This window comes from Oncorhynchus tshawytscha, linkage group LG01 (genome assembly GCF_018296145.1).
Source record: "Oncorhynchus tshawytscha isolate Ot180627B linkage group LG01, Otsh_v2.0, whole genome shotgun sequence".
NCBI lineage: Eukaryota > Metazoa > Chordata > Actinopteri > Salmoniformes > Salmonidae > Oncorhynchus > Oncorhynchus tshawytscha.
Genome location: NC_056429.1, coordinates 33118287 through 33144396, shown reverse-complemented (window position 1 = coordinate 33144396; position 26110 = coordinate 33118287). Strand labels below are relative to the sequence as shown.

General features: G+C 44.0%; 1 protein-coding gene across 1 annotated transcript in view; it reads left to right on the top strand.

Moving 5' to 3' along the window:
• LOC112249683 (transforming growth factor beta receptor type 3) overlaps positions 1 to 26110 on the top strand; it is a 123953-nt gene that overhangs the window by 82900 nt on the left and 14943 nt on the right. Inside the window, exons 7-16 of the mRNA XM_024419468.2 lie at positions 1671 to 1818; positions 6302 to 6491; positions 9116 to 9411; positions 10008 to 10163; positions 11367 to 11537; positions 12181 to 12384; positions 13681 to 13974; positions 15038 to 15173; positions 20874 to 20915; positions 21105 to 21212. Of these exons, the coding sequence (XP_024275236.1) occupies positions 1671 to 1818; positions 6302 to 6491; positions 9116 to 9411; positions 10008 to 10163; positions 11367 to 11537; positions 12181 to 12384; positions 13681 to 13974; positions 15038 to 15173; positions 20874 to 20915; positions 21105 to 21212 (1745 nt within the window). The remainder of the gene's footprint in view (positions 1 to 1670; positions 1819 to 6301; positions 6492 to 9115; positions 9412 to 10007; positions 10164 to 11366; positions 11538 to 12180; positions 12385 to 13680; positions 13975 to 15037; positions 15174 to 20873; positions 20916 to 21104; positions 21213 to 26110) is intronic.

The following is a 26110-nucleotide window of genomic DNA, read 5'->3' as shown; positions in this document are numbered from 1 at the left end:
AGTCTTCTTGGGTATGACGCTACAAGCTTGGCACACCTGTATTTGGGGAGTTTCTCTCATTCTTCTCTGCAGATCCTCTCAAGCTCTGTCAGGTTGGATGGGAAGTGTTGATGCACAGCTATTTTCAGGTCTCTCCAGAAATGTTAGAACGGTCTCTGGCTGGGCCACACAAGGACATTCAGAGACTTGTCCCAAAGCCACTCCTGCCTTGTCTTGGCTTTGTGCTTAGGGTCGTTGTCCTGTTGGAAGGTGAACCTTCACCCCAGTCTGAGGTCCTGAGTGCTCTGGAGCAGGTTTTCATCTAGGATCTCTCTGTACCTTGCACCGTTCACCTTTCCCTTGATCCTAGCACCTCTCCCAGTCCTTATCGCTGACAAACATCCCTACAGTATGATGCTGCTACCACCATGCTTCACCGTAGGGATGGTGCCAGGTTTGCTTCAGATGTGACGTTTGGCATTCAAAACCAAAAAGTTCAATCTTAGTTTCATCAGACCAGAGAATCTTGTTTCTCATGGTCTGAGAGTCCTTTAGGTGTCATTTGGCAAACGCCAAGCGGGCTGTCATCTGCCTTTTACTGAGGAGTGGCTTCCGTCTGGCCACTCTACCATAAAGGCCTGATTGGTGGAGTGCTGCAGAGATGGTTATCTTTCTGGAAGGTTCTCACATCTTCACAGAGGAACTCTAGAGCTCTGTCAGAGTGACCATCGGATTCTTGGTCACCTCCCTGACCAAGGCCCTTCTCCCCCGATTGATGCTTTTGGCCTGGCGGCCAGCTCTAGGAAGAGTCATGGTGGTTCCAAACTTCTTCCATGTAAGAATAATGGAGGCCACTGTATTCTTGGGGACCTTAAATCCTGCAAACATGTTTTGGAATGCTTCCCCAGTACTGTGCCATGGCACAATCCTGTCTCAGAGCTTCACGGACAATTCCTTTGTTCTGATGGCTTGGTTTTTGCTTTGACATGCACTGTCAACTGTGGGACCTTATATAGACAGGTGTGTGCCTTTCCAAATCATATCCAATCTATTGAATTTACCACCGGTGGACTCCAAACAAGTTGTACAATCATCTCAAGGATGATCAATGGAAACAGGATGCACCTGAGCTCAGTTTCGAGTCTCATAGCAAAGGGCCTGAATACTATACTACATTATTTTTAAAAACCTGTTTTCGCTTTATCATTATGGGGTATTGTGTGTAGATCGATAAGGAAAATGTTTTATTGAAGCCATTTTAGAATTAGACTAACGTAACAAAATGAGGAAAAAGTCAAGGGGTCTGAATACTTTCCGAATGCACTGTATATAGTGTAGGTTGGCAACCATTTGGGACGCAACTTCTCGTGGACTGTAGTCTGTATTTCCAGTCTGCCGGGTCTCACTCTCCCAGCGGTGTGATTACTCTGTATATGCATTAAGAGCCCAGAAATACAGGGAATATGGCAATCATGATGTATTTCACCATACGGCTGCTATGTGGTCTGGTCTGCTACGCACATGTCTTCCTTTTTCTGGGAAGACTTCCAGTTTCTTAATCAGTTGGCCAGACAGTGGGAAGGCATGTAAATACTGAGTATTTTGGATCTTCCAAAACTCTTATGGCTCTCTCCTGGCTGGCTTTCTTTTCCCTTCTCTCTCTCTGTCTCTCTATTTCCCTCCCTGAGCAGTGCGTTCCAGGTGGATGTGATTGTGGACCTGAGACCACTGGAGGCAGATGTTCCATTGAAACGTAACGTCGTGCTGCTGCTAAAGTGTGAGAAGTCTGTCAACTGGGTCATCAAGGCTCACAGCGTCATCGGCAAACTGGACGTGGTGGTACGTAACGCTGAATCTGAACGCTACGGAGAAATATTTAGTTTCTAAATAAAAAAAAACATATTTTCAGTAACAGCTTGAGAAAGTGGAAAGTGCAAACTGGACTTGGGTGGTGCGTGACTCAAAACGTCGCTCTGAACGTAACAAAAACAGCCCTTCTATTCATGGAGTGCACCTCCTTCACTCGGTCGCTTCATGCCATTTGTTATGTACTTTCCCAAGCTGTTCTCTGCCATAGTGGTGCCCGAAAGTCTGGTTGTGCCCAGTCATTCTGAACGGGGGCTATTGACTGTTACTTCTAAATGTCACCCATAGTGGCCTGGAAATACGATCAATCTGATGACATCACAATGATGAACAAAAGGTTTTTCTACTAATGATTTGCCTTTGAAATGTTTTTGTATTTCCCAGCCACTGTAATGCCATTGTGCTAAAATCTTCATCAGCTCTAATTGACAATGCTCAGTTGGGTGTCAGTCCTAAAGCGAATGTTCAAAGCAATAGTGACAAAACGTGCAGCTCATAAATAATAGGAAGGTGCTGCTTTGACCGAAATAAAAAAAAATTCAGTAGTTGCACTTTATTTAATGGCCAACTCCAGAGAACTAAGACTCCATTCCACAGGTTTCTAGCAAACCAAGTGGCAAGACTGCTATTGAGCGTTTTCTTTTCTATTGAGTAGTTCAACTTTCAGATGTTAACTGCCAAGATATTTTTTCACTGTCTGAGTAACGCATCACAATCAGAGGAGGTTGGTGGCACCTTAATTGGGGAGGACGGACTCGTGGTAATGGCTGGAGTGGAATCAGTCGAATGGATTCAAGTACATCAAACACATGGTTTCCACATGTTTGATGCCATTCCGTTAGCTCCGTTCCAGACATTATTATGAGCCGTCCTCCCCTCAGCAGCCTCCACTGATCACAATGGCCCGAATGGTATTTGGGGAGACAGGCAGAGGATCCATGTCACAACACATGACTAGACAGGCACAGCGGACAGACGGGCATGTCCCCACTTTTTGCTGCTGACCGATACATTTGTCACAATCCGAGGAGTGTTGAAGTGGCACCTGGTTTCAGCCTGCCTGCAGGGGAGGGAGCGAGGGATGGAGGGATAAAGAGATGAACTGTGAAATATCATGCTGACAGCTCCAAGGGTTGTCATCGTATTGAATGAGGAGGGGAGAGGGGGAAGAGAGGAGGAGGGGAGGCGATACGATATATTTTCATAGGCCAGGTTCACACAAACTGTATTTTCATTGTGCTCACAGCCTCGCACAGCCTGACCTGTTTGCCGTCCATCATAATGTGAATGATGAGTGTTGCTGGCTTCAGGCCCTGTTTGTATCCTAAATAGTACCCTAATTCCCCATCTATGTGGATTGCATTGCAAAAACAGTGACGACACAATCACTGCCCAAATACTGTGTAGTACCTCAGTGACTGGCTGTCTGTAGAATTGAAATATTGTGTCATACTTGTTAATATTGACACCCACAAACACTGTGGTCGTGTATACGCTTTCAAAAAAAGAATTGACTAAATCCGTTCTAGTCATTGAAAAACATACACTAATTTACACGGCTTACACTAAGGACGATTTATTTGGTTTTAGGTTAACAGTAGGACATTATCTTATGACCATATTTGCTCTGGCATTGCATGTTTACCTCCCACTTACATCAGTCTAGACATGTATGTTAAAAAACTAAATAGACCATTTACTAATATCCGAAGTCATTAATGAGAGCTGGCTCTTACACCTTTAGCACATAGCCATTAGATACCTAGTAGATATGAAAGGTGTTTTGCCTATTAATTTATAACAAAGTGACATTGACACAATTTATCCCAAACCAACCTGGCCTGATCTTCGCTCTATCTTCTCTATGAGTGCTGCGTAGCTCTGTTCCATGGTCCCTATGCTATGCTGACTGCTGACCTCAGTGGAGGTGTGTTGTCTTATGGGCTCTAGATACCTGCTTCTCTGGATTGGTTCCACACTCTGTAACAGTGATCCTCATGCAGGCAGACTGTGTGTGTGTGTGTGTGTGTGTGTGTGTGTGTGTGTGTGTGTGTGTGTGTGTGTGTGTGTGTGTGTGCCTCTGCCAGTCCATGACTCTGCACTTCTCCCAGTCAGCCAGCTCAGTTCAGTCCGCATCCCAAATGGCATCCTATTCCTTATGCAGTGCACTACTTTTGACCAGTGCACTACTTTTGGTCATAGGGTTCCATTTGGGATGCGAGCCCACGCTCAGCCCCATCCACTGCCTGCCTGCCAGCCTGGCTGTTTGTACAGCTGCCCTTTAGGCTGTCACTGAATCAATCAGACCAGCAGAGCAGGGCTATGGTTGGCTACAGTAGTGGGCTACTCTAAGAGAAACATTAGGGGGAGTAGGGGACTGGAAACTGGGAACACATGTCAGCGATGTGCTGTGCTGCTGACCTATAGTTTACTGTACTGCGAAAGTACTAGCCTGGTCCCATATCTGTTGGTATGACATGACATTTGGCATGAATGACCATAGGATTTGGCAAGACAGCACAAAGATCTGGGACCAGGCTTGGAAATTACAGGCCAGGGCCAGACATAGAGTACAGTACTGAACTCAGAACAGCATAAATCATTGGGAGGAGTTCAGTTATGATGGGTCAGATTTGTTTTTCACTTCTGGTTTTGATTTCTGAGTTTAGAACCCATGAATCAATCTAGGACCAAAGTAAACTGAAACTGCCCAGTATCATAGCAAGGGTTTCATTGACAAAATGCTTACTTAATGCTGTGTGTGTGTGAGTGTGTGTGCATGTGATCGTGAGTGTGCTTGCCTGCAAGCCTCCTTTTGAATGTGTGTCCCAGTATAAATATCTGTCTTTGGGAACCAGCCACTGTGTCAGAGTGAATATCTCAAAACAGAGAATGTCAGCTATGTATGTGATATGATAGCCTCGTAAAATCAAAGTATTGCTAGCTACTGTCAGAGGATTGGCCACAGCTCTGCTCCTGCTCCAGAGGACAGAGGGGATCTGCATCCCAAATGGCGCCCTACTGCTTATATACTGCACTACTTCTCATCAGAGACCTATGAGCCTTGGGGAAAAGTAGGTCACTAAATAGGGAATAGGATGCCACTTTGGACAGAGTGGATCTGTGGGAAATGTCTTTGGGAAAGGATTATCCCTCCTCATATTATACAGCATGGAACACTGGGGAACTAATGAGGAATTCTGGTAGAAATCTGACACATTAGACTTAGTCCCACCATTGATCAGGCTTTTGGTGTGTGCGTGTGAACGTGCGTGTGTGTGTGCGTGACCCTTCACCACTGCTACATTGGTCAGGGCCTTTCCATGCCGAGACCTAAAATGTCTCTTTTGACTTTGATTCTTTCAAGATATGAGAGTAAAATTAATATTCTCACACTTTCATTGTGGGTTGTGGTCACACTGGCTTTTGAAGCGCTATAGGGAAGTTTTACCATTTCATGCAGTCAGATAAAGGAAATGAAACCAACATAGACCTAGAGATTACTGGTAAATGCTGCTAACTAGAAAAGAAGAAAGCACCCACTTTGGTTTGTATAAGACTGATGACGGCAAGGGCCTCCCGAGTGACGCAGCGGTCTAAGGCACTGCATTGCTGTGCTGAGGCGTCACTACAGACTCTGGTTCGATCCAATGCTCTGTCACAGCCGGCTGTGACCGTGAGACCCATGAGGCGGCGGACATGAGGCAGCGTTGTCCGGGTTAGGGGAGGGTTTGGCCGGCCATCCTTGTCTCATCTTGCTCTAGCAACTCCTTGGGGCGTATCGGGCACATGCAAGCAGACTTCGGTCGTCAGTTGGACAGTGTTTCCTCCCACACGTTGGTGCGGCTGGCTTCCAGGTTTACCGAGCACTGTGTCAAGAAGCAGTACGGCTTGGCAGGGTCGTGTTTCGGAGGACCGATGACTCTCGACCTTCGCCTCTCCCGAGTCCGTAGGGGAGTTGCAGCGATGGGACAAGACTGTAACTACCAATTGGATACCACGAAATTGGGGAGAAAAAGGGGTAAAAGTAAAATGAAAAATATACATTAAAAAAGACTGATGACAGCAGGTAGATTACCAGTTAATAGCATTGGGCCAGTAACCAAAAGGTTGCTGGTTCGAATCCCCGAGCCGACTAGGTGAAAAATCTGCCGACGTGCCCTTGAGCAAGGCACTTAACGCTGTATTTGCTAAATGACTAAAATGTTCATGTAAAAAAATTATCATGACAAAGAGTGTGCTGCCGTGTAAGATATGGTTGTGATGTTCTGTTTCTCAGAAGAAGAATTCATAGCAGTTTTTTCTTTGTTGATAACTGATTAAAAACTCCTTGAATAAAATCAATTGCTGGTAGTTTTGCCTCTACCAATATTTCCTCTACCAATATTTCCTCTACCAATATTTCCATACAGTATAGGCTACTAAGCCTGTTAATTCCTATTTTTTCCCCCAATAGACGTCAGATACCATCAGTCTGAGCCCCAACACAGAGAGGCTGATGGAGGTGTCTAAGACCCCCAAGCACCACCTCCCATCTGGCTCTCAGGCCCTGATCAAGTGGGCAGAGGAGCATAGCTATGGACCGGTCACCTCCTACACCCACACCCCTGTGGCTAACACCTTCAACCTGAGGCTCAGGGAGCCAGGTAAGACACGCCAGGCCATTTACATTAGACTCAGAATTGTGTTCCAGTACTTGACTGTAATTAAACTAATACGGTAGATCATGTACAGTGGGGCAAAAAAGTATTTAGTCAGTCACCAATTGTGCAAGTTCTCCCACTTAAAAAGATGAGAGGCCGGTAATTTTCATCATAGGTACACTTCAACTATGACAGACAAAATGAGAGAGAAAAAAATCATTGAAGAATTTTTTATGAATTTATTTGCAAATTATGGTGGAAAATAAGTATTTGGTCACCTACAAACAAGCAAGATTTCTGGCTCTCACAGACCTGTAACTTCTTCTTTAAGAGGCTCCTCCGTCCTCCACTCGTTACCTGTATTAATGGCACCTGTTTGAACGTGTTATCAGTATAAAAGACACCTGTCCACAACCTCAAACAGTCACACTCCAAACTCCACTATGGCCAAGACCAAAGAGCTGTCAAAGGACACCAGAAACAAAATTGTAGACCTGCACCAGTCTGGGAAGTGTGAATCTGCAATAGGTTAGCAGCTTGGTTTGAAGAAATCAACTGTGGGAGCAATTATTAGGAAATGGAAGACATACAAGACCACTGATAATCTCCCTCGATCTGGGGCTCCACGCAAGATCTCACCCCGTGGGGTCAAAATTATCACAAGAACGGTGAACAAAAATCCCAGAACCACACGGGGGGACCTAGTGAATGACCTGCAGAGAGCTGGGACCAAAGTAACAAAGCCTACCATCAGTAACACACTACCCCCGCCAGGGCCTCAAATCCTGCAGTGCCAGACGTGTCCCCCTGCTTAAGCCAGTACATGTCCAGGCCCGTCTGAAGTTTGCTAGAGAGGATTTGGATGATCCAGAAGAAGATTGGGAGAATGTCATATGGTCAGATGAAACCAAAATATAACTTTTTGGTCAAAACTCAACTCGTCGTGTTTGGAGGACAAAGAATGCTGAGTTGCATCCAAAGAACAATATACCTACTGTGAAGCATGGGGGTGGAAACATCATGCTTTGGGGCTGTTTTTCTGCAAAGGGACCAGGACGACTGATCCGTGTAAAGGAAAGAATGAATGGGGCCATGTATCGTGAGATTTTGAGAAAACCTCCTTCCATCAGCAAGGGCATTGAAGATGAAACGTGGCTGGGTCTTTCAGCATGACAATGATCCCAAACACACCGCACGGGCAACGAAGGAGTGACTTCGTAAGAAGCATTTCAAGGTCCTGGAGTGGCCTAGCCAGTCTCCAGATCTCAACCCCATAGAGGGAGGGAGTTGAAAGTCTGTGTTGCCCAGCAACAGCCCCAAAACATCACTGCTCTAGAGGAGATCTGCATGGAGGAATGGGCCAAAATACCAGCAACAGTGTGTGAAAACCTTGTGAAGACTCACAGAAAACGTTTGACCTCTGTCATTGCCAACAAAGGGTATATAACAAAGTATTGAGAAACTTTTGTTATTGACCAAATACTTATTTTCCACCATAATTTGCAAATAGATTCATTAAAAATCCTACAATGTGATTTTCTGGATTTTTTTTCTCATTTTGTCTGTCATAGTTGAAGTGTACCTATGATGAAAATTACAGGCCTCTCTCATCTTTTTAAGTGGGAGAACTTGCACAATTGGTGGCTGACTAAATACTTTTTTGCACCACTGTATGACAAACAGACCTAGGTTTAGTCAATGAAATAAAGATATCTACAATGTAAACACATTAGCTATGCTTTGATTTATACTCATTTTTCATGAGCATACATTGTTAGAAATGTATTTAACTGTTAAATAATGAATGTCTACCACAGACCATCACAGTTGAACTGTTCTTATGAAGACAATATCAACAAAACTTGGGCCAGTTTCTGCTCTGTGCAATTTCCATGGCTCTAAAACCACCAGATTGCACTTTAACAGAGGCCTCTCTCTCTCTTGTCTCTTTCTTGCTATTTTTCTCTCTGTCGCTCGCTCGCTCTTGCTCTCTCTCTCTCTCGCTCTTGCTCTCCCTCGCTCTTGCTCTCTCACTCTCGCTCTGTCTCGCTCTCCCTACTTTCTTTCTTTCTCTCGCTCTCTCCCTCTTTCTCTGTCCCTCTGAGTGTGTGCATGCATGGTGTAGTGTACGCACGTTTATGTGCCTTTGTGTGTGTGTCTGACTAAAGTTGACTGTAATTAAACTAATACGGTAGATCATGTATGACAAACAGACCTAGGTTTAGTCAATTCAATAAAGATAACTCAGTTATTTACATCGTAGATATGCTTTGATTTATAGACATTTTTCATGAGCATACATTGTTATAATGTATTTAACTGTTAAATAATGAATGTCTACCACAGACCATCACAGTTTAACTGTTCTTATGAAGACAATATCGCCAAATCTTGGGCCAGTTTCTGCTCCGTGTAATTTCCATGGCTCTAAAACCACCAGATGACACTTTAATAGAGGCGTCTGTCTGTCTGTCTGTCTGTCTGTCTGTCTGTCTGTCTGTCTGTCTGTCTGTCTGTCTGTCTGTCTGTCTGTCTGTCTGTCCCTTCTTTCCAGTCTGTGAGTGTACTCATGACGTATTTGTGCGTTTTTCTCTGTGACTAAAATGTGTGTGTTCTGTGACTTCCAGATGTATTAGATCCCCTGGAGTCCATGTTCCTTCCAGACCTGTCTATCCCGTGGGACACCAACCCCCTCCTGTCTGGTGGTCCGGGGGGTGCTGCCTCGCGCTCCGGTGGCCTGCCCTTCCCCTTCCCCCCACCCAAGGAGCATGGCCTGCCCTACCTGTCCCTGGAGGACCGTTCCTGGCTGGGAGGGGAGCAGGGTGGGGAGCCTGAGGAGCAGCAGGGGACCCTCAGTGTGGGGCTCAGTGTTCAGTGTGAGGAGAACAGGATGGTGGTCAGCATCGACAGAGAGAGTCTGGAGGTGAGTGGATGGATAGTGTACTGTAGTAGACAGCCAACTGGTTTATCAATAAGACTAATTGTGTCTGCAATAGAAGACAGACTTGGTTTATCTCTGTGTCTTCCTCTTTACGTAATAGTGACTGGTATGGAGTTGAATGAATTGTGTGTATTTTCAACGAGTGTGTGTGTGTGTGTGTGTGTGTGTGTGTGCGCTACTGTGTTGTGCTATTGTGTGTGTGCATGTGTGCCCTACAGTGAAGCAGGCAGAACACAACAGACCACATCACAGTGTATTAAAAGACACACACTGCAATTAGGGATAGTTATGGTTAGAGTTGGACCATCCTGTGGTTTTTATGTCTTCCGGGAACTTAATATCACACCGAGAAGTAGTCTGTGCTGTATAGTGGCATAGTGACGTCTAATGCCAATGAAGTATAGTGCCACATTGTGTCTCAGGAACCTCTTCTGACAGTATTGAGATGATTTGTTGATCATGATTTTATTTTATTGCAAATATTCTAGATTATTGATTGACATTAAAACATTTAAAAAAAAGTTTTTTAAGGCTTTATTAATTGACTTTATATTACTTACGTTTGTCTCTTTTCTCAGGCCAGTGGTTATGGTAATGCCAACCTGACTCTTCAAGACCCAGAATGCAAAGCAATGGTTAACTCCACCCACTACACCCTAGAGACGCCATTGGAGGGCTGTCAGACAACCAAGTACCCCATGCACCCCAGCTCTATGGTCCTCTACATCAACTCAGTGAGTACCACACACAATGGCTACAGCATCTACAAAAACGAATCGAGGGCCAGTTTTCCAGACGCTAGTCTTGCATTACCATACTCCCAAGTCTTGTGAAGCCTGAACATTTAAGCAACCTGGACCCAAATAAGCCTACTCCTGGACTGAAAACGAAGGTTCAATGGAATATCTCCATTTAAAATAGTTTTTAGTCCAGAATTAGGATAAATCTGGGTCCGGGAAACCAGCCCTATGAGTGCTGTATGCCCCAACACTAGCCTGTTACTCAGTTATCTCTGTTGAAAGCATGGGAGAAGCACCCAGGGAAAAATTTAAGACAACACTATGAAAATGTTATGAGGTTCAGTATTACCGTCAAACCCTTTCTGAGCAGAGTTTATCATTAACATGGAATGCAACATGTGCTTTCACTAACAAGCAACGATAAATCACTTCTCCGCGGATCTATTAAATCATTTTCGCAGCAAATTTAGTACAAGTTACAAAACACATTTGGGTCCAAATACAGATTAGAAATAACAGGCACACACCCAAAGTTCTCAGACCCCTATGGACAAAACAAATTAATCTTAATTTATCTGTTTCTCAATATATCAAAGCCCCATATCCTTGTATGGGCCTTGTTTGTCCCATTCTTCGATAAGGTGTTTTAATTACTTATCTACACACCAGCCAGAATAAATGAAATGGCAATGATAATAATTCACCTAATTTAGCCCGTGTCCTCCAGCCCTAACTCACCTTTGACCCTGTAAACGTCTGAAGTACACAGCAGGCTTCCCTTGTTTCTTTAAACTGACAAAATGAGAAATATGCTTCACAGGGTCTGCCTGAGAGAGCTCTGGACTGTTGAAATCTCTGGACGTTCCCACGTTTTTAATTCCAGCTCATCTGTTGCAGAATGTTTTGGCAGCTAGATTCAGATCAGAGCCCTGTCACTGGTGTCCTGGGCCCTTGAATGAAGCAACACCATTCACACACAGACAATTATTAGAAAATAGTTTGGCGCCGATCACTGGGAAAGTGTCCTGGGGTGTGTCTCTTATGGCTCCCTATTCCCTATATAGTGCACTGCTTTATACCAGAGCCCTGACAAAGTTAGTGTTCTATAAAGGGAATAGCTAGGGTGCCATTTGGGACGCATGCTGTATCTGAACTGTGTTCACTGATGTGTTCAACTCCGCTGTGGTTGACATCCAGATCTTGATAAGTCCTGCTGAGCCTAAGGATGGGAGTGGTGGTCCCCCAGATGACGAGGATCTAGAGTCCGGAGACGTGACCTTCCCTGGGGAGGCAGATGAGCTGGAGAGGCTGGAGAGAGCTGCTTTCCTGGGGCACACCACGGATCCTGATCACAGATCCTCCATTCTGGTAAGACATCTATATTATGTTTCGATTCTATATGACTCACTCTCTCTCAGGACCAGAACACAGGTCATCCATTCTGGTAAGACATTTAGCTATATGACTCTCTCAATTATGATTATTAGGTCTCCCTCGAAAAAAGAGGTTGGTTTTTAACCTCAAGGGAGTTTATTCTGGTTAAATTGAGGCTAAATGAAAAAGGAATTAAGAGTGCAGCTTTGCATGACAGGGCCTGCCTGGGTTTGGGAGAGCTGGGAGTCAAGACCAGACCACTAATCATAAATAAATTGACTCCCATCTTATAGATGGCGCCGTACTATATGGCTGCCGTCGTGCGCCGACCCAATTTACTCTTTTGTTATTTTTTTGCCGTGCGACTTTTTTTGCAAAAACATCCTCTGAAAATCCTATCCTCTGAACATCAGATCGGCAGTTACTATCCTCAATTTCGGCTTCAACTTCAACTTTGACTTATCTGCCTTGGGCTATTTGTTTAATTCCTGCCGAATTATATATATTTTTGATTGGCTTGTCTCTCCTTCTCCATCCAGTTCAACTGTTTTGATTGGCTGTCTCTCCCTCTCCATCCCCCTCCCCCAGTTCAACTGTTTTGATTGGCTGTCTCTCATTCTCTGTCCCCCTCCCCCAGTTCAACTGCACCTACAGAAAGAACCAGAACACCCTAGGAGGATCAGGATCATCAGGATCGTTTTCCCACTTCGCCCCAGCAGCTAAGGAACCCGTCAGAACCGACGTGATGTTCAACATGGAGCTGTACAACACCCAACTCTTCCGCTATCCTTCAACCCAGGCCTTCCACACCGTTTCCAAAAATAAACAGGTCTTCGTAGAGGTAAATGGAGCAGCGAACTACTACAAATGCACTGTACCAGGCTGGCTGTAACCGTTTGGAATATATTGAAGTAATACAGTGTGTCTGTTGTATTTGTTGGCTGTTTGTGATTCGCTCAGATGAAGATAGTTAGTAGGCTAGTATCCAGATGTTAGAACCTGAATTGTCGGAGCGATTTCACAAGGTGTGTGTGTGTGTTCGTGTTTCTGTCTCTCTTAGATATGAGGCCTGTCAAACAACAGTGAGGACTGTTGTGTGTGTACGCTGTGTCTGGAATGTCGGGTCTACTTTCATCTTTGAATGTTTTAGCTTCCACGGGGTCTGTTGATATTTGGTCTGAGTTGGGAGAATATAAAGGGAACATCTCCTCTTTCTGCTGTTAGCTTCCCCGCAGCCATGGTCTCTGTCCTCCCCTCAGTGTCCTGGCACATATGACACTTCTATTTATTCTGTCTGGCAAGTCCAGAATGTACCTTGCAAATAGTACTGAACAATTATTACTAGAGAGGTCCTACAGGGAGGTTGTGTAAGAAAAGCTAGAGATTCATACTGAGCCCACTCTCTCCCACATCCACACCTCTCACACTGGGATGAGACCTGCCATGCCCTGTCCTGGTCCCTGAGACTATGGCCCAAACTAAGGTGTGTAGGAAACTGCTGTTGTGTTTAAGTCCCTGTTGAGCATGAAAGCTGTCATTTTGAAAGCGGCGTGTGTGTGTGCCTGTGCATGCATGTCTGTGTCTGTGCTTTTGACTGGGCAAGCTTTTTGACAACCTTGTCATGGTGATGGCACCGACACAAAACAGAAAAACACATTTAGGTTTTCAGTGGAAAAAAAGGACAAAAAAGCAGCAGAGGGATAATATCTCATGGAAATGCCTTGTGGTCTGCCGTCGGAGAGATCCTCTTCAAATGTTTTGAAGGGACTGAAATCCGCTTCAGGATTTGTGATTCTTGGACTTGATAACACTCTGATAGTGTTCCTTTTGCTTGTTCTCTGTGTTAAAACAAATTGTCAGGTCCTGGACTGACAGAGAGTGTACGGACGTATGCCAAGATGGTGCTCTTCACAAAACTTTGCAGGCCGAAACAGATAGTTTGTCAATTTGACGACGTCGATGAGAGGTTTCAACAATAAAATCATTGGATACCTTTTAGAGGCTATATCAATCATATAGCCTGAGCCTCCACACATTGCTGACACGTTATAAACGGTAAAACATTTGTATGACTTGAGTTTATTGTTTTTATAAAAAATGACACTTTTTTTCCCTTCTCTTTTCTTCCGTGCTTCAGATTGGGGCCTTCAAAGTCGACCCAGAGCTAGGGTTCATGATCCAGACCTGTTTCATCTCTGCCAACTCCAACCCGAACATCCCGTCTTACTACACCTTGATCGAGAACATCTGCCCTACGGACAACACGGTCAAGTACTACCCTCAGAGAGACCTCCCTATTCCCCACTCCCAGACCGACAGGAAGAGGTTCAGCTTCACCTTCAACTCCTCCTTCAACGAATCGTTGCTGTTTCTGCACTGTGAAATGTCTCTCTGCTCCAAGAGACCCCACAACAACCAGGGACGGGCTATGGTACGTTGTTTTTCTTTCGTGTCTGTTCATCCTGTACGCGACCTCTGAAACAAAGTAGAAGAGAGAAGCTTAGAATTTTGATTTGATATCAGTAATATTATTTATTGGGATAGATTTACTGTATGTTTTGAATAGAAAGGGGGAGTATGAAGAGTTGTGGAGGTCGGCCCAGGGATTGAACCCTGGAACCCAGGTGTTGTCCAGAGCCGGCTGTGCCACTGCCAAACCATCTGCCTCTTTCAGGGCCCTACTTCAAGTAACATAGACTCAACTGGCATGACCTGAATCTGTGGTCTGTGCAATGATTCATACATTTTATGGTCATTTGAGCAGCATCTAGCGTAGGTTAGGTCTGGGCTCCAGTCTGCGGAGACTTGGCACCAAGCTAGGCCTGCTGCACAATCTGCCAGTCTCAATCCATTCTGAACCAGAAGCAGGAAGCATACATCTACTTAAGGTTTCCTAAGTAACCATCTGTAGAACCAAAACAAGCCACTAGCTCAAGTGTCACTTCACTTTTCCTTCCTTTGCCTCGCTGTAATGTAGCCTCTCTCTCGCTCCCTCCCACTCTTTCTATCTCTGCTATGTCATTGCACTTTCATAACCTTTTCCAAGCAGTTCTTTCTGCTCAGTGCTCCCCAGCCACCCTCTATCTGGGTCTCTGATGGTATTCTACATTAAAACTGATTCAGAGTCAGACTGGGGCTCCAAACTGACTCACAGTATAGGGATCAAGGGAAGGAACACAAGTTTTCACTAGGTATGATTTCTCATAAATGATATGTGTGGTCAAAGATCAAAAGGGATGCTTGGTCTTGGGCAAAGGTGTAGAGATTTGATGTATCGATTGGTCTTATAAACTGCTTTTGATCATATGAATACATGTAACAGTCTCATGGCTGATAAGTAAATCATACAAGAAACTGTACATTTTAATGGGAAAATGTTTACATGTTTACATATGAAATGAATGAAATGCATTAAAAGTTCATGTGATATATGAAATCCAAGGCTGAGTTATCGGGGATTCCTCAGTGGTCCTATTGTGTTTCTCTCCATGCAGTGTATCCAACCGGACGAGGCGTGTACATCTGTCAATGGAGAGATCATCCTAGCCATGATGATGAACGCCAAGACTTCTACCAAGACCCTGGTGGTGGTGGTGGAAGGACATGACACAGTGGAGAAGGAGGGACCAGGTGAATGGACTAAGAAAGCCAACGTACTGTACAGACCTCATATGCAATGTAACCTCTATGATGAACCAGCTTATCCAGAATATATGGGGAGGATGGCATAAATATGCTGGAGTAAGAAGTACTTGAAAGTACTCATTCCCTCTTTCCCTTCTTCCCTTACTCCCAATACATCAGAGCAGTGATGTAGTCAAGTCACTAAACCTGGAGTCCGAGTCGAGTCCCATGTCCCTAGTGTTCAATTCCTTTATACTCAAGCCACGAGTCTCTTGGTAGTGCTAAAAGCTGCGGTTCAACCATTTAAAAAAAAAAAAATAATGATATTAGTGTTGCACATTTGTAACGCTAAATAGGTAATACAGCCATCTAACATTTTCTGTTAATAGCTAATATGTTGAATTATGCAAGATAGAGAGATTTTCTGACAACAAATCAAATCAAATTTTAGTCAAAGTCTGAGTCACCACTGGTCGAGTCACGAGTCATGATAATCGTGACTTGAGTCCGAGTCAAGTCCGAATCCTGGACTCGAGTACTACAACACTGTATCAGAGTATAATCTTAGTGTAGTCTCGCAAGACATACTGAACGTCTCATTCTAACATTATATGGCCGTCATTGTAAATAAGAATTTGTTCTTAACTGACTTGCCTAGTTAAATATAGGTTACATTAAAATATATATATATAAGAATGTCTGTGGAGAAAGTGTTAACTGAGACATACTGAATGTGCAGCCTGCCTGACGAAGACACAAGCAGGGAGCTGAGCCAGTTGGCCAGAGGAGACAGAGTTGTGTTGAGGGTCATTGAAGAAGAACAGGAAGACAGAGTAAATAAGAGAACTGGGTGGCAGGAAGGACATCCCAGAGAAAACCAACTTCAGTTCTGCAGGAAGAGAGGCAGAGAAAACTGTTCAAGTCACAATGCAAAGCGCATCGCATCCTCCCTCCACCCCCGTGCCTCCCTGCATCTGGAGTTTATTTGTGTGTGGTGTGTGTGTGTGTGGGGGGGGGTGTAAGTGTGCTCATTGGAGCATAACTTGGGTTTGGGGGGCTTGCTGCTAGGGCTGAGGCCCCATTCCAGTTCTACCACAGTTCTACCAAGCAATACTGTGCAGAAGGAATGGAAAAAGACGAGTCATCCACATCCATCCAGCACGCAGCTCCAGTTGTTTTCATTTAGCCCTTCTCTGTGGCCTCCCCTTCCCGGTAGAGAGGAGGAGGAGGTAAGGAGGGAGGGAGGGAGAGGAGTGGTCTTCTCGCTAGCTTTGGGAGTGTATCCAGAGCTAGAGGCCTCCTCATCGCTGCATTAGTCAAATGCTTTTTCACTCACTCCGTCAGGCACAGAGGGCTGTGTGTGTGTATGGGTGTGTGTGATCAGAGGGTGGGGTAGACTGGGGAGGTCCTGGAATCATGCAGTCCCAGGATCACTCACATAACAGAGGACAAAACAGAAAAAATGTCTGATAAAACTGCAGTTGTGTGCGGGCGTGTGTGTTGTGGTCCATGCGTCGTTAGGCTGGCTGGTCCAGGGAGTTCTGATACCAAACATCACATTGCACCCATTATGATCTAAACCATAGATGGGGTGATATCATGAGAGCCCATTTGCTGTTTTCACTGCCATGGCTTTTCCAATCAGCTTCCCCTTATGGGGTGATTACATCAACAAGTGGACTGTGGTCGGTGGGTGGGATGAGTTAACCCCTTTTGACTCACAAGTTACGTCCCAAATGGCACTCTATTCCCTATGGGTCCTGGTCAAAAGTAGTGCACTATAAAAGGAATAGGCTGCCATTTAGGATTCAATACTTGACTCACAGATTTAATCATACTGTGTTAATCACTAAGAGCTGCCATTGTGCCCAGAGCAAATGAAGCATGGCAAACAGTAATGGGGACTTGGGGAGTGTTTAATAATGGACTTGATTTGGCCTGTGTTAAGGAATGAGCACCATGCCACTGCAGGGCCTGAATATTGGGCACAGACTCAGGCTGCGTCAGAAACGGCACCCTGTTCCCTATATAGTACATTATGCAAATGTTCCAGTGCATGTGTTTAAGTAAGCACAGATATGCCAAAAAATCTAAATGAAAAAAAGACAGCTGGGCTTAGAAACCATGATTTTAATACAAAGGCATCTCTAAGCAGCTGGAGTCCTGCACTGGACAGGATCCCAATGAGTTCAGCTTGATCTCCAAATCAAAGAGGGCAGTTTGGTGCACGGAAGAACATAAATGCCTCAAAGCTCAGCCATCAAAGGTACATTTACTGCCTCACAGCATCAATACATTTTCTAAGTTTTTATGGAACTGCGAGCGTAAGGAATGGTTAACAAAATCATCCATTTCCCCCTAGTTACCCACATGAAAAAAATACTACAGTTTACTATAGAATATTACAATAGTTACTATAGAATTCTATAGTAAGCTGTAGTATGCTGTAGAATACTATACTACACACTGCAGTATCCCTTGATCATGTGTAATACTTACTATAGAATGTTATATTATACTGTAGAATACTATTGTAAATACAACAGTTTTATCACCAAAAAATAAGCAGTAGTAAATACTACAGTAATGTCTGCAAAAATGCCATAGTCTGCAAAAACACTTCAGTAAGTACTACAGTATTTAATTTGCATATACCCTTTGCATATACCAGAAGCTCTGAACTCTCCTTTCAGAACCCAGTTATACCTACCTACAGGTCCTGGAAAATGTGCACTTTTAGTATTTCTTCAGTAGGTTTCCTGAAGGAGAAAGCCTCCACTTCTATGTCAAAGATAATAAAACAAAAACAATATAGTAAATCTTACACTAATGTCCTCAAAAACACTACAGTAAATTATACAGTATAATACAATCCGCAAAAACACTACATTAATTACTATAGTATATATTAGTTTTCTTTTATTACAGTATTTATACTATAGTTAACTGTAAATACTACAGTAAATACAAATGTCAAGTTTTAGTACAGTGAAACTATGCAGCCAAAGTTCGACGAGAACGGATAAAAATTCATTGCTTTAACTAATTAAGACTAATGTTATGAAAATGTTGAGCAATGTAATAAAGTAATGACTTTTCAAATAAGTTACGTTACACGTTATGTTAGCTGATAATTTGTTAGCTACGCTATCCTTGCGAACCGCATAACATATCATTACAGCAGTATGTACCTGTATGTTAGCTAGCTACCTAACGTTAGTTGACTACTAATACATTGTTGAACTCACCAGTATATTAACTATATGCTATCTAACTAACTACCCAATGATTATTGAAAACAGCCTAACCAGCTCTGCTAGGGCGAGTAAAATGGCCAGAGTGAGGTGTTCTCTCATTCGTGTCTGGAAATTAGCTTGGGTGCTTGACTACCGTTGTGAGATCGAGAACGCTTTGATCAACCCTACTCCACGGCCAGAGCGTCCAGTTTGCGCTCTGAACATTCCGAGAGCTAAAGGCTCTGAATTTACGAACAGACAATCTGACAATGCTCTGAATTTTTGAGCGCACTCTGGCACTCCAGATTGGAAGATCGGAAGATGTCTAGCTAGTATTTTTTTATGCTAACAAGCTAGCGAGAGGTTGCATAGCAACAGCATCACCTTCCAGTAGACAGCTGAAGCGCTAGTATGCTCAACTGAAAGGATACCGTTCGTTTACAGTATACTAAAATGAACTAGTAGTATATAGTCATTAAGTATGTAGTATACAGTATGTTAGTATGGGTATTCGAACACAGATAGTGAGTACTGTTGAATAGTGGTAAGAACATTGAGCTACGAAAATAAGTCTCCCCACACTTGAATCAGATGCAGGTTTCAGTGCTAAGCTTCAGATAAAATATATAATTTGCTAAGCTTTCAGTCAACAGCCAACTTTGTTAGAGCACCGCCATTTTGAATCCCCTGTTCCATATCTCCCTATGCCTTCCTTTGACTTGTTTTCAGTACAGAAATTATACGACACATAAAACTGTCTGACTGAGTGCCTGTTAGCTGACTGACTGACAGTAAGTTCTGCAACCAAGTCAACTGGCATATCGTTTATCTGAATACAGACCTCGGAAGTCAAGGATCTCACAGGGATTCCATTTGTCAATTCTACACACTTTGGGGAGACGGGTTGGAGTTCAGGGTTCAGAGGTTAAGAGAAACAAGGCACCACACCACCGAAGGAGTGTTTTTCTGTTCCACTCTGTAAACAGCAAAGTCTGGGCAAGCAAATGACGTTGATTCTATTGAGCGGCTATCGTTTCAGGGTCAACTGTGCCTAGAGCATAAGGAGATGAGAACATTGCCATGCCTTAAGTTTCCTTTCTGTCTTTCACTCTGACTCTCTCCCCCTCTAACTCGCCGTTCCTCTCTCACATGTAGCGGAGCTGAGATCATTGTGAAAGCTACATAAGTATGAAGAACAAAGCTTTGCTTCTTACATTGAGAATGGTTGGACCTCAGGGTGTCTTTCATACTGTTGTCAGATGTGCTAGTTGCAGAGTTGGTCTGGGAGGAAGACACAGCTGACCACTCAACCATCCTTATTAGAGCACATGGGCGGGCGAGGCTAGGCGGGAACAGGGCAGTGACCCTTACACGGAACCTCAGAGCTCTCACCCATACTCGGAATCTCAGCCGGCCCAAAACCCCAACAGAGGTGGGGTCTATCCATTCATAGTCTGACCTGGCTTAGAAAGTTCTTCTGCTATGGTCTTTTCATACGTTGTTTCATAATTCATAAACTACAACAGTACTGTAAAACAAATCTCCACGATTAGTGGTTAATGTAACTCCTTAAATCACAGAGGATCCTCTATCCTCTCCTCTGACCTGGAACTCGTTGGGCGTCTCTGGGTGTTAACGGGTCAGCTTTGCATTCTCTACATAACAGGCCGAAAGGAACAGATAAGACTGGAGAGGAGGAGGAGTTGGAGGGAGGGATGGGGGATGGGGGGGGGGGTAGATTGGGAAATGGAGGGGGACTGTCATGGAGCGGTTTGGAGGGGAGGGGGAAAGGGATGGAGGGTTGAAGATAGGGGAGGCTGTCGTGTTACCAAAATCTCCTGTGATGGTTCTGTCATCGTCTGTCACGAGGGAATGAAAACCCAAAGGTGTTCTTTCCCAGAATAGCTGTTCATTGTGCCGGAGTCTTGGACCCGGACCAAGCCTGCTCTTGAGTTCGCCTCTACACAATAAGCACCATTGTATTGTTTGTTCAGGAGTAATTAGAAGCTAATTTGACTTTTGAAAGCTATCCAGATGACCGGAAATGAAGGAGTAAGCTGAGAACTGTTAGAAGTCAACAGGTTCATCTCTGCACTCTATTCCTTTGATTGTGTACTACTTATGACCAGGGCACATAGGGCTCTGGCCAAAAGAAATGCACTTTATTGGGGGATAGGGTGCCATTTGAGCCATAGACTTAAGTTTCTGTTAGTTAGCTACTGGAACTGCATTGAGTTGCATCAGATCTCTGTATCACATTCGTTAGAACTACAGTTATCAGCACAATGTCATTTTCAGGATCTGGTTATCCCAAGGTAGTTATGTCCATTGGGTTGCTCAGCTTCCATTCATAGGCACTGGCACTTTACGTCACAGCAAGTGTTCTTGACGCTTCAACACGTAGTTGAGATGTGGTGTTTTCATGCATCTACAAATGTGTTACATTGTTGTCCTGTGTTTTATGTTTCAGTGCCTCCCACCCGCACAGGCCCTCCTGACCCACCAGGGGAAAGTAAGTCAATCGTTGCTAGGAGATTCTAAACCAATGGTTTTTGTATGTCAGGATTTTAAATCACTTTGACAAAATAACTGTTGACCAGATTGAGTTCTGTCATGTGCATATAACTTGTTTCCATACGGTCATGTCCAGAGAAAAAGAAATGCTGTTTAATAAAAAAAATCTGCCTTTTCTCTCCCTCAGCTGTTTTGTATGTGTTGGACACCCCGACCGTGGTTGGGATCGCCTTCGCCGCATTTGTGATCGGGGCCCTGTTGACCGGAGCCCTGTGGTTCATCTACTCTCATACAGGTACGTCATTCTGACCTGTCCTTTTACCTACTGTATCTGGAGACAAAGGTAGGTCTTGCCATGCAGGGCTTCCTTAAAAAGACACCTTGGTATCAATGGGACTCCCTGCCTAAATAATGGTTAAATAAATAAATACATCATACAGTTACATCTACACTGGCATACTACTTAGAATGTATACCCAATATATTGCTTCATTTCAAGTGGAATGGAACATTCACTAGTGCTATGCTAGTTTGGAATGTAGACACTCATTGGAACGTACTGGTATACATCTGTATTCTGTCCCTTTACCTGCTGCTGCATCAGGTCGTACCTGCTGGCCCTCATGTAAGACTGAAGGTTTCACCTTGTTTCGGGAAGTAAACTAAAATTACAATTCAAAAATAAATAAAAAAAATGAACTGAAAAGTAGAAGCTAGTTATTTCAATAGTTTTTAACATTTCTGAATTTTTCATTCAAATCACTTCCTGAATTGACTGGCTTCAATTCAAATTGAGCCCAACTCTGATGGAAAGATAAGACCATCCTAAAGAATGTCCTAAACATCACAGTGCCAGAATGCTTCTATTCTATAATCGGAAAACATCCAAGAGCTGACAGAGGCGAGTTAACAATAACACATTGACTCCTCTACTGTAAATATATCCTGTTTGTCAGCGTAAGCGTCTCTTCTCTTTCCTGCCTTTGAATGGGTCTTAGGTCCTGTGGGGTGGTCAGGAGTGGTCAGTGAGTATTCTCGGACACAATGGCCTCTGCTCGGACAGAGAGGGGACTGGCTGGAAGCTGGAATTTCCCCTGTCCGTTTTGTGGTGCACTCGCAATTCGGCTCGCAGGAAGAGAGACACAATCTGTCCGTTAGATGCCAATACCTTCCCCTCCAGCACCCCCATTCTGGTGAACTCTGATCCCTGCTGACCTTTAGTAGGAAGTGTAGTGGTCCCTGAAGTCTGCAGAGGACACTCTAGCGGATACTGTAGAACAGAACAGGCCTGTCTGCTGGTTGGCTGACTGTGGATCTGCCTGGCCTGCCATTATGTTGGTGACCCCTCTTCATTCATTCCTGATGTGTTCTACACAGAACACAGTAAAATCATTCATAAACAGGATCAGTGGGTTCTGTGCTGAGGACCTCAGCAGCATACACTCTTAGAAAAAAGGGTTCCAAAAGGGTTCTTTGTGGGGGGATAGGGTTTTAGCTTTTTGGAATACAAGAGTTCTTTGTAAGGCAAAAGGTTCTACCTAGAACCTTTAACATCCTAAGAACATTTTTTGGGGAAGAAAGCATTCTTTGATGATGCAAGAAGGATTCTTTGGAAGGCAAGAAAGGTTCTACATAAGAACCATATATCCTATTTCTCAGCATGCTTTATGGCAGGGAGATTTACAGAATTGTTTGTTTTACTGTAATATATGTGTTTTTGCATTGATTGTTTGATACATTTTATGCCACACAAAGATAAATAACAAAGTTTCCTAAACTAATCCAATATATTGCACCCGTTACTGAGATGGTTGTTCCAGTTTGAATACTGAGACAACATCAATCATCTAATCTTCCCTCCCCCGGCAGCCTTTTAGAATGCAGGTTGCGGGTGATTAACAATTCCACTTGTTGGATATCCTAACTCTGTCTGGATTCCAATAGTAATTACACATCACTTTGCAAGCCAGCATAATGTGACTTGCAGGCCTGATGTGGCCTGTAAACCAGGAGATTCCTAACACCCCTGTGTTAGGGTACAACTAGGCCCTCAAAGTAAGGCCTTTTAAAATGAAATGTATTGTCATAAATAATTACATTTTAAAGGGTAATAAGGCTAGTGGAACTGTTCATAGAAGTTTCTAGGATGAACCCTCCAAAGATGATAAGCTTCCCGGTAGAACCCTTCATAGACGGTTCTGGGAAGAACCTTTTTAGAGATTATAAAAGTGTTCTTGGTAGAACCCTTCTAGATAGAACCCTCTGAACAGACCAGTACTGTATAGCACAGAGCAGTACTGTATTCTCCCCGCCGGTTGAGCCAGCCATGTGTACTGTATGCCTACTATGCTGTTGTTGGCCCCTCTTCACCAATCCATGATGTGTTCTCAGTGGGAAACTGTGAAATCTCTTCATGAATAGAATCAGGGAGTTCTAATGAATTTCCTTAGGTAGGATAATAAAGTTGATCTAATCTAGGTGAGGTCATTACAGAGATGCGTGTCAGATACAGGAAAATGTAGTAGCAGTAGGGTAACGGTAGTGGGGGGGGGGGGTCCATACAGTTTATATTGAAATGTTTTTTTGAGGACGATATTCTATTGATACTTTGACTACAAGTATCGCATTTTTGCTCGGTAACGTTAGCTAGTGCCAGTTTGCTGTGCCTTCGCCAAAACTCCTATATTTTTCATACTACCGCTTGTTCCATCTTCTTTTTAAATAGTGAGCCAACATGTTTTCGGCACCATGACTGATCAAAACAAATTCTCATGTCTCTCGTCTCTCTGTAGCAGACATACAGTTGAAGTCGGAAGTTTACATACACTTAGGTTGGAGTCATTAAAACACTCCACACATTTCTTGTTGACAAACTATAGTTTTGGCAAGTCGGTTAGGACATCTACTTTGTGCATGATACAAGACATTTTTCCAACAATTGGTTACAGACAAATTATTTAACTTATAATTCAATGTATCACAATTCCAGTGGGTCAGAAGTTTACATACACTAAAATGACTGTCAAATAAAATAAAATAAAATGCATTTATATAGCCCTTCGTACATCAACTGATATCTCAAAGTGCTGTACAGAAACCCAGCCTAAAACCCCAAACAGCAAGCAATGGCGGTGTAGAAGCACAGTGGCTAGGAAAACCTCCCTAGAAAGGCCAAAACCTAGGAAGAAACCTAGAGGAACCAGGCTATGAGGGGTGGCCAATACTCTGCTGGCTGTGCCGGGTGGAGATTATAACAGAACATGGCCAATATGTTCAAATGTTCATAAATGACCAGCATGGTCAAATAATAGGTCTGGGACAGGTAGCACGTCCGGTGAACAGGTCAGGATTCCATAGCCACAGGCAGAACAGTTGAACTGGAGCAGCAGCAGGGCCAGGTGGACTGGGGACAGCAAGGAGTCATCATGCCAGGTAGTCCTGAGGCATGGTCCTAGGGCTCAGGTCCTCTGGGAGAGAGAGCGAAAGAAAGAGAGAATTAGAGAGAGCATACTTAAATTCACACAGGACACCGGATAAGACAGGAGAAGTACTCCAGGTATAACAAACTGACCCTAGCCGCTCGACACATAAACTACTGCAGCATAAATACTGGAGGCTGAGACAGGAGGGGTCAGGAGACACTGTGGCCCCATCCGATGATACCCCTGGACAGGGCCAAACAGGAAAGATATAACCCCACCCACTTTGCCAAAGCACAGCCCCCACACCACTAGAGGGATATCTTCAACCACCAACTTACCATCCTGAGACAAGGCTGAGTATAGCCCACAAAGATCTCCGCCACGGCACAACCCAAGGGGAGGCACCAACCCAGACAGGAAGATCACATCAGTGACTCAACCCACTCAAGTGACGCACCCCTCCTAGGGACGACATGAAAGAGCACCAGTAAGCCAGTGACTCAGCCCCTGTAATAGGGTTAGAGGCAGAGAATCCCAGTGGAAAGAGGGGAACCAGCCAGGCAGAGACAGCAAGGGCGGTTCGTTGCTCCAGAGCCTTTCCATTCACCTTCACACTCCTGGGCCAGACTACCCTCAATCATTTGACCCACTGAAGAGATGAGTCTTCAGTAAAGACTTAAAGGTTGAGACCGAGTTTGCGTCTCTCACATGGGTAGGCAGACCATTCCATAAAAATGGAGCTCTATAGGAGAAAGCCCTGCCTCCAGCTGTTTGCTTAGAAATTCTAGGGACAATTAGGAGGCCTGCGTCTTGTGACCGTAGCTTTCGTGTAGGTATGTACGGCAGGACCAAATCAGAGAGATAGGTAGGAGAAAGCCCATGTAATGCTTTGTAGGTTAGCAGTAAAACCTTGAAATCAGCCCTTGCCTTGACAGGAAGCCAGTGTAGGGAGGATAGCGCTGGAGTAATATGATCAATTTTTTTGGTTCTAGTCAGGATTCTAGCAGCCGTATTTAGCACTAACTGACGTTTATTTAGTGCTTTATCCGGGTATCCGGAAAGTAGAGCATCGCAGTAGTCTATCCTAGAAGTGACAAAAGCATGGATTATTTCGGCATCATTTTTGGACAGAAAGTTCTGATTTTTGCAATGTTACGTAGATGGCAAAAAGCTGTCCTTGAAACAGTCTTGATATGTTAGTCAAAAGAGATCAGGGTCGAGAGTAACGCCGAGGTCTGTGCCTGTAAACAGCTTGGAAAATTCCAGAAAATTATGTCATGGCTTTAGAAGCTTCTGATAGGATAATTGACATAATTTGAGTCAATTGGAGATGTACCTGTGGATGTACTTCAAGGTCTACCTTCAAACCCAGTGCTTCTTCGCTTGACATCATGGGACCTCAGATTAAAAATTGTGGACCTCCACAAGTCTGGTTCATCCTTGGGAGCAATTTCCAAACGCTTGAAGGTACCACGTTCATCTGTACAAACAATAGTACGCAAGTATTAACACCATGGGACCACGCAGCCGTCATATTGCTCAGGAAGGAGACACGTTCTGTCTCCTAGAGATGAACGTACTTTGGTGCAAAAAAGTGCAAATCAATTCCAGAACAACAGCAAAGGACCTTGTAAAGATGCTGGAAGAAACAGGTACAAAAGTATCTATATCCACAGTAAAACAAGTCCTATGTTGACATAACCTGAAAGGCCGCTCAGCAAGGAAGAAGCCACTGCTACCGCCATAAAAAGCCAGACTACGGTTTGCAACT